The 17,666-nt window shown below is 37.9% G+C and overlaps 1 protein-coding gene across 3 annotated transcripts in view; it reads right to left on the reverse strand.

The window, feature by feature from the left end:
* LOC101861828 (probable phospholipid-transporting ATPase IA) overlaps window positions 1-17,666 on the reverse strand; it is a gene marked incomplete at its 5' end in the record, with an annotated part of 73,256 nt that overhangs the window by 7,413 nt on the left and 48,177 nt on the right. The window contains 6 exon segments of one of the 3 annotated variants that reach the window (XM_035971226.1): window positions 3,275-3,304; window positions 8,242-8,324; window positions 14,555-14,656; window positions 15,638-15,726; window positions 16,242-16,349; window positions 17,382-17,438. In XM_035971226.1, the coding sequence (XP_035827119.1) occupies window positions 3,275-3,304; window positions 8,242-8,324; window positions 14,555-14,656; window positions 15,638-15,726; window positions 16,242-16,349; window positions 17,382-17,438 (469 nt within the window). 3 annotated transcript variants of the gene reach the window in all.

Consider the following 17,666-nt stretch of genomic DNA (forward strand, 5'->3'; position numbering starts at 1 on the left):
GGGGGGTTACTGAATGAAAATGCCTTAGAAGAAGTGATGTTTAATGTCTTTTGACCAGTAAAAAATAACGCAAACTGTTTTAAAACAGAAATGAAACTTTTCAAACCCATCCGTCCTGGCAATGTATGCAACGGCTGCATGACTGAACCATAGAGATATCGAACAAATAACACAGACATGGAAGACAAGCACTTATGTTTTCCTTTTTAAAAACAAGTTCACATAAAAGCTTTTTCAAACAGCTTCACAAAATTCATTCACAATTTTCTAAACCATCCTTACTTTTATTGTCACTTCTTAACCCATAATCTCCATTCAATACACTAGTGTTTTAGAGAAAAACTGCAGCAAAATATGAGCAATTAATGCTCTATTTGACCCTATCTTTTGGAGACAGTGCACATGGAATTTACTGAATATTTTCTATATACGACTCTGACGGCTTAGTAGCCTACAGTGTATCCCATTTCAGTTCTCAACATTGGAAGCAAGACAACACAAAGTTCATGTAGCATTCAGTAACATCCAAAGTGAATTCCTAAACACATACGGTCTTCTCGTGACAACAAAGTCTTCTCGCCTTGAGTAACATCATATAGTGTCAAAACAGAAAACATCATGGAAGAACATCGAAGTTCCACGAAGAAATGTGAATGAGTGTCCATGCTAGTCTCCAAACAATAACAATACATCAAATCCCCCACCTCCCTTTTCCCAATAACAAAATAAATCTACAAGAACACACAAGCACTATCACTCAAAGACTATTTATCAAAACAAACACAACAAAAAGAATTTTTAAAAACAAACAACAACAGCACATTACTAACATCCAAAAACAAATATAAAAACAACAAGAAACAGATCAAACAGGAAATCTCCGATGTTCACTCCTCAGCCAACAGGAGGTGTCGCAACCTAACACCCAGTGCACATTACTTGACAGATTTAATCAAACTGAGTCAGAGCCAGCCAGGTTTTCCTCCATGGAGGGGAAGCCCTACCGTTTTGGCACAATACAACCAATTCAACTTGAGATCTTGAAAAACAAACGCCGTTGGTTTTGAAGCTCACGGTTGAATTAAGTCAAACTCTGCCAAAATGACAGCTTCTGCCCCCCATCCACGAAGGAAAAATCAGGCTGGCCCCGACTGAATCAAATGAATTTGATTGTTAGTGTGCACTCAGTATAAAAGTTTGAAACACGTTTGAAATGTGCCCGCAACTCGAAACATCAGGTAACCAGGCAGACCATCCGCAGAAAAGGCAATACATGTAGCTTGCCGGGGGGGGGAAGGCAGGGCACCGCGCAAGTGCACAGAGAGAACAAATTACCATGCTGGGACAAAGAGGAGAAACGGCGCATCTCAATGGCAGTACTGCGCTGACTGTTGCTGGGCATACCTTTGTCAGGAAATCAAATTCTCGTCAAGACCCGTGCCCCCACCACAACAACAAGGATGATGTTAAAACTTATAGAAGAGCCTCTCCTTTTATCTCTCCCTGCTTCTTTCCATTCTGTGGGAAGCCATCAATCTGTCCACTATAATTAATGGATCCATCTCTTTCTTCTGAACTATCTGTCTGTTAAGTACTTCACACATACACACACACATATCCCCCCCCCCCCCCCCCCCAATATACACACACATACACAAATATCCACACACCACAAAGAGCTTACACTGGAACATACAACACAAGCTGAGACAACATAAACAAACAGGGTCCATAATCCAGCACATATATCCAAACAAGTGATAATTGACTACACTAGTAACGTCGTGGAGGGTGTGTCTATTCAAGACATCCTTTGCCATTTGATCCAAAATGCAGTAAAAATACAACATAACAAACAAAAAACAACCCTAACTATAATAGTACAATCATTATGCTGCATTATACAAAAAGAACTACTGCACATACAAATTGAACCACACGCTATTGAAAGATATGAAAAAGGTCTAACTTTTTTTACACCGATGACAGTTGTTTTGGAGTGAAGTCAATAAAGATAAAACTACAAACCCCTCCTCTTTATTTCCTCACTAATTCAAACTTTAAAACTGTTTCTAACTTCTACGTTCTCCCATTTTTTAAAATGTGAACATTCAAGCAGAAGGAAATCCTCATTTAAAAAATAGAAATCAATATACACCCCCACACCCAAAGTCTTAAGGTGAGAGAAACTGCAATAGCACAGTATTAGCCAGGGTACTTGCTTCCCATAGCTTATTATCAAATAGCTTGTACAAATATACATATATATATATATTACACAGCTGTTTTTCATCAATGCTGGTTACATTTCCTTCTGAAAAAGCTTGATACAATCTAATTGTTCACATACAAAGATATAACATTCCAGGCAAAGGTACATTTACGCAAGCACTGAGTCTGTGGGTCTGGGTTTTACTTTTTCTAAGGCACGAAACCAACAGGCTGCATTCTCGTTTGGTCTTCATTTTGCACCAGTACAGTAAAAAAATAAATGGGTCATCGAGTATTGGAAACAGTCAAAGCAGTTATGAAATCACAGCAAGCGTAAAAGAATCTTTACTGAAAGACACCAGGGTATATACAGAAAAGAAACAGGAAAGTAAAGTAAAACATGGGAGAAAAGTTAACAAAAATAAAAAGGGAAAGACGAAAAAAAACATATTAGATTATTTGAGAAAGTAACAACAACCATGTTCTTGAGGTTGAGACAAGGAAAAAGTAATTTGATTCAAAAGAGAATCATAAAAGACTTGAATGAAAATTGCACAACAGGAGGCTGCAGAGACATTCACAAAGACAGGAAGAAAGACACGCGAAAATCAAGACAACTACAACATACAAGTAGAAAGTTGTGCAAATCATAAACAGAGGAAGTTACAGAAGGACAAATGAGACATGTCATCTTTGAGATACTTTTAACCATCAGCTTAGCAAAAGACAGGATCCACAAAAGAAAAAGTTTTTAAAAAACACAGTCTGGCAGTATATTCTTCATAAACTAAATTCTAAAACACACAATCTGGAGGTACTTTCTCCTAACCAATCAGGCGGCACTTTTTTCTATTAAAAAAAATCTTTAAAACACAAATCTGGCGGTACTTTCTTCTAGAAAAATTTTTTGAACACACAATCAGGCCGTATTATCTTCTAGAAAATATTTTCAAAACATACAACCTGACGGTATCTTCTTCCCCTTTTCTTAGTAATTGAAAAACAAATTGAGAGAGAGACAACCAACTATTGGGATCAAAGTTAAACGTGTTTGGAGACTTACGTGCTACAGAGGTAGTCTGTTGTACTTGGGCTTGAGGAGGAAGAAGAAAGGTAGAAAAAAAAACATACGGAAATGCAGAATGAAAATGAGACCTGGTGGCAACTGTGAGCAGGTGTAAACAAAATAAGGACATGAAAGGCAAAATGTTGGCACAAAAAATGAGCGTGTCAGTGGCATGGGGAGGTGAGCTGAACGTTTGTCAGATGAGCAGGGATGTAGCAGTGCTAGTAGTCTGGTATATATGCAGGATGACATGAGGCCTGAGCACACTCAGACAGAGACAGCGGAGGAGGCAGCTACCAGAACTACGTAGATGTAGACGGCTGACGTACTGTTGAGACACACAAAGACCCAAAGACTTGGGTCTTCGAACTAAAGACCACAGGGTGCCCCACTCTCATGAACCATTTTCCACTTTACACATTACAGAAAAATGGCAACTAACTGTCCGATCAACCGGTCATAGATGCATCTGCCCTTTTATCTTAAGATATTTATAAATGTACAATATTTGTAAAGCTTTTTAAAAACATTGGTTCTAGGCCACTTTTATCGCACTGCATTTTATTTTTATATTTAAAGGAAAAAAACTTACAGATATTTAGACCTTGCAAAACCAGCAGACACAAATGGTAATAAGTTCTCTTTGGTTGTTTTTTTCCCCTATATTATAATGACACCGTCTCAGACCTCCAACTGTCTTAGCAAACTATTCTTATCTTCGACAACGGGTGGCAGACTTGGACAATTTTGACTGTTTATGGAGGAATAAAAAATATACTAGGTCTGCTGTTTCTCTTCTCAACGAAAGCAACATCCAGGCCAAACACTTCATCGTGTCTGAATAAAAAGGACAGTTTTTTCGAAACCATGAACATATTCCAGGTTAAAAAAATACACTCTGTAACAAATCCTTAGTAGAGGAGTTGGGACTTGTTTGATATTCATAGAGAGCGGGGCACTGGGTAGACACTAAAGCAAAAGGCAGAGGAGAAAGGCAGAGAGTGAAACTGCACAGAAGAGCTTGTAAGTACTGGGCTAACGGTGGCACCTAGAGGAACATACATAAGTTGACGACAAAAAACCTGGGCAATGATGATGAGATGACAACAAAAACAGATGCTTACAGGACATCACAACAATTATCCACCGGCAATGATGACCAGCACACAGAAGAACGCAGCTGTGCTCTCGTAAGAAAGAGAAAAGCACACTGACGGCATGGAGACACGAAGCACAGCAACGACACATCACGCGTCCCAGAAGTGACAGTATTACCAAAACACAGTGCTGGAAAAACTTTCAATTCATGATAGTTTTAGTTTTACTAGACGTTTTACGGTGCTCGCAACTGCATAAGGTCATATGAGCGCCACAAGATTAGAGGTGTTACAAGAGAGTAACAAACATAAAAAAAAGAAGGGGAGATAAGGACGATCGATGTTTGATAGTAAAGAAGAGGCAAACCACACCAGAGCACCCGCCAACCACCCACCAATTCATGATAAGCTCGCATGTCAATTCATGAACGCATGTCAATTCATGAACTCAGAGAAATGAGCAACATTTTGATAAGAAGTAGTTGTAATTGTACACAGAGTCAATGATGATTTGAGGGGGGGCACTGTTGTAGGTCAAACTGACAGTTAAAAAAAAAATTATTCCACAGTTTTTACTAAAACTGTAACCAAGCGCTTTAAATGCACACAAAAAAAAAAGAAAAGAGAAATGATGAACGAGTAGAAGAATCAATAAATCTACAAAAGAAAAAAAGTTCTGAAATTGAAAGGAAAATGTGACTCGGAGCTACAAGGTGCCGTATTTGTTTTGCAGCAAGAAGGCAAGAAAAAGTCATCTTATGTATGATCCTGGGCTCCATGTGGTAAACACTTATTCAGTGATCCAAACCACTCTTAGAGCTGACAAAATTTTGTGAGAAGAAAATGACGTGAACAGAAAACAAAACTTCCTCAAGCTTGTTGGACATCATATGTGCTGGAGAAAACAAGACTTGTGCTTGTAAAAGTAAAAGCACCGTAAAGAGCTAGTTGAGAGACAATTGATTAAAAAGCTCTAGGAAACCTCTTTCTAGTGTTAGTATGAGTTGTACGGCATTTGCAAAACAAACAAGCCATATTAGTGTCGAAGATCAGAGGTGTTACTGGAGAGTAACATACAACAAAGAAAAGAAGGAGGAGAGATATGGACGATAGATGTTTGATAGGAAAGAAGGAGCAAACCACACTAGCCCACCCATCAACCACCCACTCATACTGAAGACGGAAGAAAAGACACATCTAGTTACGAGACAATCAATAAAAGTGCCAGGAACCCTGTGATGCCTGGCATACAGGCTGGACTACATTAGACCTGCCAAGCCCCTGAATCTGTTGAGCTGCATCTGAGCTAGGAAACAAATCGCTACCTTAGAATTACAAAGTTCTACCTGACATCTTCGGCCGTTTTGAGTTATTAAGATCATGAAGTCAGAAAGCAAACGTTCTATCTGCTCTTTCAAAATCGTAATATTATTCAGAGTCATCACCCAGATACCCAAAGAACTGCAATCGAAAAAGCTTAACATGTTGGGAAACTCAAAACATTTCAAACCAAATTTCTCAAAACTAGGTACTGAGCGAATAGAACTTTGTAATTCTAGGGTAGCGAAATATACACAGAATACCCAATACCAAGAACGTTCTTTCCACATGGTCATTTCTATTCTCTTGTTAGTCAGTGAGAGTACTGACAAAGACCATGGATTCTATGATGAGTCACTTTTGATTTTTTAAAAATTGTTTGACAGTGTGAAACAGGGCTGTCATGCATCAAAAAATGGATGCAGAAGAGCAATGTGGTCTTTTCACAATTACACTTAAAACATTAACTTTTCCGACACCCTAACAAATAAAAGGCTCTTGATCCAGACGTAATACTGACTTTAGGAGGGGTAAAAAGGTCAGATTCTGGTCACCAAATTTTGTCAAAATCAAAGCATAATTTTGAGACTTTTTGACATGAGCTTTTCTTTTTTGGGGGTCACAAAAAACCTTCAGCATCACTGGGACTCACTTCCCGGCAAACTTACTATCACCATCTTCACTGAAAAAGATTTTTGTCGTTGTTGTTTTTGGAGAAAAGATAAAAAAAATAGTGCATACCTATATCCACCTAATGACTTGAGCAAAAGGTGAAAATGGTCCCAATAATTGAATACAGGGTGATCCAAAAAAAAACTTTACAACTTTTTTTCTGAATATCTCGCACAAAAATTGTTCTAGAAAGCTGTAATCTGGAATAGACATAATTCATTCAAAAGGAATTTGTTTGATATAAAATCCACGAAGAAGAAACACGCTTTGAAAACGGAAACGGCTAAAAGAAAAAAGCACCCAAAAACGCAAAGTTCACCAATCTTTAAAAATCTTGTAAAGGAGGTCGTGAAAAGATTAGTTAACCTTTTTCTTTATTTTCTCTTTGACATTAATTTTCCATCCCTGTGACATTTAAACAATATTTAAATTCTTTTGCAGAGTTTAAAAAACCTAATTATTTAATTCTGAAATTCCTAGAAGCAGTGCTCCACATTCCCTCCTTTGGACTCGACACATTTTTGACGCGTCTTTCGAAATGTTCAGTGGCGCCCTAACACAAGGACCTGCTAAGTCATGAGTTTTTAAAGCCACATACACTGTACATGTTCACTAAGAAGTGGCTTTTAAAGACAATAGAGTAAGGTGCCGAATAGACAGCATTTTTGGAGTTAACATGTCCGCAGGGTGAAAGTGGGCTTTGCACTAAACCAGATGTCATCGAGGAAATGATCCCTCTTTACAAGACAATCGAGGAATCGTGAACTCATTGCCATGCTCTGATCCATGTCATCTCGGCCTAACGAAGATGAACATGGTAATGGTATAGTCTTAGGTTAAGATCTGCCTTGAGAATACAGACTGTTGAGGTATAGGAAAGTCCTAGCTGCAGATCATCCACGGACAGACGTCTCATGGGACTCGGCTACTGAAATTTGCACTCTGGAGACGTTTAAAGGGCTGCCCATGGTGCGTGTTCAACCTGAAGTGGTCATGTTTTAAAGAACTTTTTAGTTCTGATTCGCTATAGATCCAAACTGACGGAACTTTTCTACTCATGACGCCAAAGGTCTTGAGGGCACTTAAGCATTCTCTCCATGCCGTGCGCAGAACTTACGGAATGTCAGGGATGGTGAGTTTGTGGAGAGGTAATGTTCAATACAAAAAGCTCTCTGGTCTTTACTAAACGTTACCATGATCTAAGCAGGCGAACAAAATTTGGGGAAAATAATATCTGGAGACTTCTGTTGACTTGTTAGACTGCTGTAGCTTGCAATATGGCGCAATTGTTGCAACTTTTAGTGGTAGGCCTAATGCGAACTGGTGCGTCATGCTATGAAAATGGTGACAAGGTTGAAAATGAGTTGTTTTTTTCAAGCGCTATATAGAGCAAAACCATTCAATGGACTTATCTAAAATACATATCAGACAAATTCCTTTTGGCTTCCTAACGTTATGTTCAAATCTGAAACGCAAAGGAAGATTTTTTTTAAACAAGTTGTAATGGTTTTTTTGGATCACCCTGTATTTCGTACAGGAAACAAAAACGCATTATACTGAGGATGTTGCAGACTTATTTACCATACTGATAGCTTTTATTTAAAAAGAGGGGAAAAAACTTGAGCAATTGTGTTATTATTATGACCGTGAGGATACTGGCGCGGCACGACACAGCACACACATTACAGGACACCGTCATACACGCATGACTGTCACAGCAACAGCACAACAGGGACAGGCAGCCGGCCCTTAGACAGACGGGGGAGAGTAGTGAGTGAGAGAAGAGGCACAATGGACTGGGACTGGGAGATGGGAGACGAGGCCGAGAGTTGGAGAACACTGCCACAGAACAGCCACACATCCCGTAACACTTACAGGTTCCGGAGCGCCGGCTCACGATGCGATCCCCCAGGCTGATCAAATTGCGGCTGAGCAGACGAGCGCGTTCGGAAATTGGTCTGTTGTCGTGGAAGATAGAAAGAGAAAGTAAGGTATGCATTTCTATATATTTAACACTCATGTAGATCTATGAATAAATTCAAATGTGTACAAGCTTCAGCAAAGCAATTGGGAAAAAGTATGAAGAAAAACAAAACATTACAATGAGACATGATATAAAATTGCTGGAAATTAAGTACAAGGAAACAGTATTTCTACATAAGCAAACAAGTGGTACTGGGTTCACCATCTGGGAAGATACAGCAAACAATCAGCATAATAATCATAATTTACTGAAGATGGAAAAGAGGTGGAGGGAGGGGAGGGAGGTGACTAAAAAGAGGCAATAGAAAGACTGAAATGACAAGTAAGAGAAGAATACAACATAAAAATAAACAGGACAGAGGAACCCATTAATATAAAAATAACCTCTTTATTTCAAAAACACACTTGAGAACTAAACTTCATTTGAGATTTTAACCCCCCCCCCCCCCAAAAAAAAAAACAACAACTAAAGAAGAAAACTTGTTTAGATAACGGGGGGGGGGGGGGGGGGCGCACAGAGGGAAGAACAAAGACTAAAGGAAATCAATCTAACAAAATTACTCCAATTTTGATTTGCTTGAATTTTAACTAGACAGTACACATGTATAGATACAGTCACCACACAGATTTATCAGCTGCATGAACAAATATTTTATGCCCTCATAGACACAATTTAGGTCATTGTGGAGTCAGGCTGCTTTGACTCTTGTTTGTCAGGGCCAGCCTGAGCTGACTGGGATACATTGTCCCAGCAGAAACACATAGATACTCCATAAAGAATTCTTCCCCACATGTACATCAAACGGAGGTCTTTTGCATGCACCAGCAAAAAGAGTTACCATTACACCAAGGAAACTTTATTTTTTTAAAAGTGGGTGTTAAGAAGTGGGGTTCAACCCTGCCTGTCAGGGCCAACACAAGCTGAGAAGGGATGCAAAGTCCCAGCAGATAGACCAAGAAACTCAATAAAAATTCTCCCCTTATGGAAATTAAATTCTGATCTTCTGTGTGCGACAGCGATGGGCCTAACCGCTACATCAGACGCCATACTGCACAGAGACAACAGAGGTAGGAAGTATGCAAGAACCAACAGTTGTAATTCAAATCACCTGTTCCTATCCAAGCTAAAAATCTATAAAGAAAACAAAGACAATAAAGGGAGTAAAGAAAACAAATAAACTGGAAAAAAAAAATCAAGTAGAAAAAAATGGAATAAGGAGTAGGAAAATGAAATTTAAAAAACCAAACCGCTAAGAAACAAATTTGTTTCAATACTGCAAACCAGGTTTGGGGGGAAATTTTTTTTTTGGTGTGTTTTGCCCATTTCATATTTTTTTGTGAACTTTTCGAATTTGCAGTTTGAGTTGTTCAGTATCATTTGTATCAATGCAGTAGCGCCCTTATTAACATTTTGAAAAGGACTTTAATTCCAGAATTTCTTTAAGAATTGCAAATTCAAGTTACAAGTGCACAAAACCTGATATAGAGTAAGCAAAGCAAAATGAAATACCTCGTGTTTCTTTCAGAGGGATTGAGTAAGTTGTAAAAGATATACGGTGCCTTCATTTGAAAAATAATGTCAACCTGATACACAGCCCATACATTGTGGAAGGGGGACAAACTACCCAGACTTTCAGATTATCCACGGAAAAGTTCTTTTCAAAAAGATAAAATTTTCTTCAATCGTCACATTGAAGATGCACACCTGGTCTTTCACCAAAGCTCGAAGACTTTCCGTTTTGGGGCACTTTGAAAAAACTTCATTAATCATGCAGATATTTCAATTCTGTCGCTTTATCTGAAACTTAAAAACGGCAGGTAACAACATACGTAACTATGGAATCTGCAAATTTGTGTTTCTGATGTGTGTGCGATGGTAACAACTGAGGCACAGCATTGCCTTTGGTCAGCTGCTGATCATATGGATGTATCTGCTTACGTCCAAAAGAGTTCAAGAGACAACAGTCTCTGGCTCAGTTTCACTGTTGATATTTACCTTGTTACCATCACAGACCCATCAACCACCCCGTGACCAAAAATACGAGTTTTCCCTCAAAATCCTCCAAAATTATAGGAAAATGGGGGGACAAAATGTACTCCAGTACATTAAGATTGCAAAACAAACTGACTGTGGCAAATAAAAGTGTACTGCAAATGCATGCAAATAAAATTGTAATTTCACGTCACTTGCAGTAAGTCACACAAATATTGCACATAAAGATAAACAAAAAAGTGTTTTTTTTCCCCATCATTTACGATAAGTCACATACGACCTGATGGAAATGGAATTCAAGAAGAAAAAAAGCCTGTTTATTAAAAGGAAAATCCAATTGGGCTTCTTTGAGAGGCAAAAGAAAACCGGAGAGCTCCAATTTTATCTGAGAAACCTGCCATCACAGAGTAAGATTTACAAACAAATAACACAGAAGTCTTGTCCCTTTAAAACAATCTTGAGCAGACTTTACACTATAATTTTATAAATTCTAAATAATTATAACCATGACCCGACCCTGGGCACTTCGGAATTCTCGAAACGTCTAAACTTTTCCCCAGTACCTGTACTTGCTTTAACAGTGATACCAAGTGAACTATGTATTACTTTGTTTCCATTCCATACAGGATAAAGAAAATATGTCTTTCTTAATCTTCCAAAACGAAGAGCTTCTTGTGGCTCTCCATCTTCCCTGAAACTTATGGCTACCTTTTTGCTAATAAAAGCAGACAATAAATGGTATATCCTCCCAAAGAGGTAAAATAAGTAAGTGTGTAAAATGGAACGAAAAAAAACACCCTAGGGTCTAAACAAAAAAGAAAAAAACCAAAAACAGTAATGAAGCCAAAAAAACAAAAAACTCAAGAAAAGAAAGTAATGCAATCCCACTTCATCTTTCAATATCAGCTACAATGGTGGCCATTATGCGTGGAAAAGCTACATACCTTCAAAACAAAAATCAGTAATAAATTTGTGACTTGCAGAGAGAGATTTACAATTTTTGAGAGTACTGGTGACTCATCCGCCGGTTTGATCTTACGAGAATGTAGTAGAATTATTTCCCTCAAATCGTAGGAACCACTAATGTCAACTCTCCTCAATAAAGTTGGGCAACAAAGACAAAAAGACAGAGGCAGAAATGCTAATTTTGTGATGCGTTCTGCAAGAACTGGGACTGTGTTGGCAACCGGGGGCAAACTTAAGCCTTAACTACAAACCACAAAAAGAGACTGAGTATTCCCAAGTTGAGTTTCAGTTATTTAAACCAGGAGTTCCCACCATTATAAGTATATTTTCCTATAGTCACTTACTGACATAAGTTCTTAACATTTTTCATATTTATTTGTTTTTAACAACACCCTTCATTTTTTTTCACCTGCCAAAGTTTTGACATTCCATTACTTTTAATTTAACTAATTTTTCCTGTTTTCAAGCTTTACAAAGTGAATATTTATTCCAAATGTGAACGTTTTTGAGCTTTTTTGAAGGTATTGCTCTAAAACTGTATTTTAGAGGTAAAAGTATGCGCCAAGACGGAGTACTTTTAAGACACAGATGTCTATAGATATGCATGTTGAAACTTTGAATATTCCCCCCCCTCCCCCGTTCCTGCTTTTTTTCCAAATTTTTGACTTTTTGGCATAACTCCCATTCTATAGCAGACATTTTTAAAATCAAAAGAGCAGAATACTCCAGAATTTCCAGACACAATCCCAATTCTTGCAGGTTGCCTCACAATTATCAGCAATCAAACTACTTTATACAGCCACTTAATCAAACAATTTCTATCATTCCTTTCTGTACCATCTTTGAGAAATTTTACGATGATGAAATTATCACCAAAACTTTATAAACATTTCTGAAAGTGATCGAACAAATGAAAACACTGCAACAAAGTAACAACATAAAGAATGTACTCTAGCCATTTTGGCGGGTCCTCAGATCTGGAAAATGTATAACATTTTATATAATTCTTTTTATTCCAAGATAATCAAAATGAGGTAAATCAGATTTTTTTTACTTTGACCAAACCTCTTTCAAAGTTTCAAAATATACTGCAAAGTGAACACTGTATAAGAACACTGTATAAACAATATTGACCATACCAGAATAGCATACACTGGAGGTTGTAAAAACTATGTTAGAAAATAAATAAATTAAAAAGAAATAACGAAAAGAGTAATGTCTATGAAAATATTTTTTAAAAGAAAGAGAACAATAAACAAACTACAACATATATAATAGGTGTAGGATTATTTTTTTTCTTCTTTTCCAATAAGAGTTTGTCTGTTCATATTATCGGACATTATGGAAAGTCCTTTGAGTGCATCAAAATATAAAAAAGCAGCTAAAGCATTTTTCATTTTGCATGGCGTCCATTGTGCTACGTGGTTGCTCCCAGCTTGGTTAAGCTGTGACCTAGTTTTACTTACTGGTCTTGAGGCAGCCTTCCATATGGAACAAAGTAAGCACATTGAAGCAAGAATCTCTTTTTCTCTCAAGCACATTCAGGTACATCTATCCAATTTAAGTTTTCTTCTAAAATGTCATAAGATAGTCGTTATCACTTTCCTATTGCATTAAAATATGATCTCTCTCTCTCTCTCTCTGTGTCTGTCTGTCTTTAGTAAGGGGTTGTCTTTTTTTTAGTTTTAGTAATTTTACTGCACTTGCAACACAAACAGGTCATGAAAATGCAAAAAAATTAGAGGTGTTTCTAGAGAGTAACATACTACGAAAAGGAGAAAAGATATGGACGATAAGGAAAGAAAGAGCAAACCACATCAGAGTGCCCGCCAACCACCATCTCTGGCTGTTTGAGCTTCTCTGCATCACTCTCATTCACAGACCCACTTCCATCAACATGATTCCTCTATAGAACATAGTCACATGCTCTTAAAGAATATAATCACACACTCTCTTCACTTGAACTGGCTCTTACCACCTATCTTGTATGACATCCCCTCCATTCCATCAACACAACCACATGCCCATGTTCAAAGAGTATATTTTGTTATAAAGTCGCCCGCACATTTGAACAGATAAATACGCATTTAGTATAAGTATTAATTCATGACATGAAACAGCATAGAGAAATAAAAAAACTCATTTGAAACTCATAAAAGATGATAGTAAAGAACTAGAGCAGTGCTTGCCATCTTGGGACGGTATTGCCCTCTTGTGGGTCATTTGGGTGGTGGGGGTCACACGGGTAATGACAGGTATTATTCAATGCCCCATTTGGAAATACATATAGGCGGACAATGCATAAATTTTGCCTCTTAAAGGTGGTAAAAGTGGGCGCTGGCTATAAATAGGTTGACAGGCACTGGACTAGACAAACCAGCATAATTAAAGAGAATGCAGAAACACAAAAATAATGGGACATTTGGTTACGTTGAAGATAAAAAAGCTGAAAGTCGACAACATATTTATGCACACATGTTGTTTATATATACAAGGGGAGGCAAGGAAGCATAATAAAGAAGGGAAAACCTTCACAACAGGAACAAAGAAAATCATGTTATCAGACACAAGACATTTTCTTCTTTTCGTGGTTCTATTCAAAACTACAAATTTGTATGAAACATGACGAACATGGGAAAGTTAATTGTTTATAACAGAAACCTACTTTCATAGGCATTATTACAAAAATTGGAGTAAGATAACATAACTCTAAACTTTAAGTGGAAGAAGATTTTTACCCAATTTTAACATTTTCATTAAACTGTGCCCAAGGACACAGCAAGAGTAAACTATTAAGTCACTCATAGAAAATAATTTTCAAATACTTCACTTTGCAATCATAAAATATGTTTTACTTTTTTCATTTGAAATGATGAGAATCACACTAAACACATAACAATTTTTTAAAGTGCTGATCATATAAAAATAATAGAAGGATAAGCTGATGACTCAATACAAGTTCTACAGAAGACACCTACTCAATCCACTGCCACTGCCACTGCACACAAGCTGAAGTAAGTTTTAAGACCTTAGTCCATGAAGTATTCCTAATGGCTTCCATTGTTCAAATTTAATGGAGAGGTGGTTTTTCTGAGCTCATGATTACACAAAGAAAAGTCGACCTCAAAACTTAAAAAATATTAACTGTTTAGCAGATAGCAGGTCACACATATATACAAACAAACAAACAGAGTGACTGTGAAGGCATAATTCCTAAATGATATTATTTGAAGGAGAATAGCTGACCTTAAACGTTTCTTGAACGCAGACTCTATCTTTATTTCTCGATGAGCAAGCTCCATTTCTTGCACTGACTGGCGGTGTGTCTTGAAGAATTCTCTCCGCAAGCTAGGGAAGACACAAAATGCCTTTTAAATTGGAATTCAAAAACAAGAAATAAACCAGCATTCAGAGTTGAAGAAGGAACAAGACAAATACTTAAGGTGAAAGGTCCCCCTGATCTTTCTTTATTCACGATATCAACAGAGGGTAAAACTTTCAGAACAGCCTGCCCTTAATACAACAGGTGAGTCAATATCTGGGGGTTTCCAGATAAAGCCTTCATTCGACTTAAAACATCAAGGATCAACTTACAGTACGGCTTCGTTCTGTGTTGTTATTTCCCTCTTACTTTTTAAGATGAAAAATAATGAGTGCCCAATATCTCAAAACTTCAAAAAATGATTTAGGTGCTTGTGGAATGACATTGAAGATATTATTTCATCTCGTATCTTATTAAGCAGAAAAGACTGGAGTAGATGTATAACATTTTCCTAGGAAAATAACCGGGACATTTCTCTTCCACATTCTCTTGCTTTGTTTTCATTAAAACAATCAAAATTGTCCAACATGGCCACCCATCATCGAGGAGAGAAGTGGTTGTCTTACACAGGTCAAAATCTTGGACAGTGTCTTATACTACAGAAAAAAAACACACAAAGGGAAGTGGGAAATAGTCAGTTTGGTCAGTTGTACAGGTGATTGTCTTGGACAGGTGTGCTACTACAGCAGGTTCGACTGTGGTATTTATCTGAACAAAGAAACGTTCTGAATCACTTGTCTACAATATCTCTACATATTTCTATAATCAGTTATACCAACCTTGGAGATTTGATGAGCAGTAATTTCAAGGGAACAAACTGGCACATTTTCATAATAACCTGCGAGACAAAAAAACTGGCTTGAAATAGAGGGGGGAAAAATGCCCCCCCCCCCCCCCCCCCCCCAAATTAAGGTTATACAGACAGCCCTCCAGCGTCAGGCCTGTATGGGAATTCAGCACAGCCACTTTTAATTTAATTTCTATGTCGGAGATAAGGGAAGACTTACATTTTCCAGACAAAGTCTCTGAGCAAGGCAGTGAATGGAATGATGATGAGGCCCAGCCAGAAGAGGGAGCAGCCCAGCACATACTGGTCCTGAGAGAGACATTATTACAGGGTTGTCATGATGAACAATAGCAATAAAATAATGATGATGATAATAATAATAATAATAATAATAGTAATAATAATAGTTCATCTGTCAATGTCTTACGACCAAATATATTTCTGCAAAGGAGAATAATAATAATAATAATAATAATAATAGTTCATCTGTCAATGTCTTACGACCAAATATGTATCTGCAGATGAGAACAAATCAAGGCATACCAATTTTCATTCTTACACCTATTTATCATAGCTGGATGTTTGGCATCTTTTCACGGCAACAAGTTTGTTTATCTTTGGAATAGGGTTTTGTGTTGTGGAGATTCTCAAGATGGACTTCCTAAAATTCTCTCGCGGACTGGATAAAATTTCCCATCGGACTAGATGCGGCCAGAAGGCCTTGAGTTTGACACCTGTAGATTTAACAGTCCAAGGGAACTGCATCTGTATCTTCTTTCATTGTCTTAGTCTTTGTGATTACTAGTATAAAAAAAAGGACTTACCATTCCCACCATCTCAGCTGCGAGGCCGACAATAGAGAACACGTGACTGTAGACCACCAGGAACACAAACCAACATACAATGCTCCCCCATATAGCCAGGTGGGTCAGCTGTGAAGGGAATAAATGCAAGGTCAATAAAGTAGGGGGGGTATGACAGAAGGTGGAAGTGTGGGGGAGGGAAATGTGAGTGTATCTGAGGGAGTCAGGGAGTCGGAAAATAACAACCAGGGAGTAAGAGTGAGAGCAATAGTGTGAATTAGTGTAAAGAGACACAATAACAGTCATTTAGTATAGGGAAAAGTAACACAGACAGACAGAGAATTAAGGGAAAGGAGATACCAAATACAGGGGGAGGAGGAGGAGGTAAGAGAGGGAGGGAGAGAGAGGGAGGGAGAGAGAGAGAGAGAGAGAGAGAGAGAGAGAGAGAGAGAGAGAGAGAGAGAGAGACAGACAGACAGACAGACAGACAGACAGACAGAAACAACACAGGCACTCAAAAGTTAGACAGAAATATGACACTATAGCATGTGTCCCTCAACAGCCCACAGGTCGTAGTTTGTCCATACCTGATTTAGATAATGTATCGAAAACCTACACATTTGAACAGACAGCTTCCAGCAACCAATGAAATGGCAAAATAAGAGACAGTGAAAACAGACACATCATTGACGTACATTGTTCTGATGCCAACAAACTGTATTATAACCAGAAACAGACTCTTTTGGCTTAAAAAAGCTTACATATAAACCACTCTATAGTTACATTATTTCAATAATAAGAACATAGTCTATAAAAGATGGTGGCGATGATGAAGACAACAACAACAGAGTCGATGACAGTAATAGCAGTAATAATGATAGGAACTGCCGAAAATGACTTTAGTCAGGCAATGAAGATAAGGTTTTTAAAGTTTTAGTAAGAGTATTACGGCACTTGCAACACAGATAAGTCATAAAAGTGTCGAAGATTACAGGTTTTACAAGAGAGTAACATATAAATCAAAGAAGTAAGAAAGATAAGAAAGATAGAAGTTTGATAGGGTGAAAGAAAGAGAAGAACACATCAAGACATCCGCCAAGAATATACAACGATGATGATGATAATAATGTTTAAGGAAAAAAAGGGTGATGAGAGAGATACCCATGTCCAGGCCACTGTCTCCAGTCCTGCCTTGAGGCACACAGTCACAACCACATACTGAAAATACATACAGAGAAATTTGTACATTAGCAGAACCTCTAAAACTTCACAACGGAGCAGTACCCAACCAAGCATAGGCAATAAAGCAAATCCTTTATTTTATAAAAGATAGAGAGAGAGAGAGAAAGAGGGAGAGGGAAGGAGAAAGAGGGAGAGGGAAGGAGAAAAAGAGAGAGGGAGAGAAAAAGAGAGGGAAGGAGGGAGAGATAGAGAGAGAGAGAGAGA

Source organism: Aplysia californica, unplaced genomic scaffold, assembly GCF_000002075.1.
Source record: "Aplysia californica isolate F4 #8 unplaced genomic scaffold, AplCal3.0 scaffold00400, whole genome shotgun sequence".
In the NCBI taxonomy this organism is placed as follows: Eukaryota; Metazoa; Mollusca; class Gastropoda; order Aplysiida; family Aplysiidae; genus Aplysia; species Aplysia californica.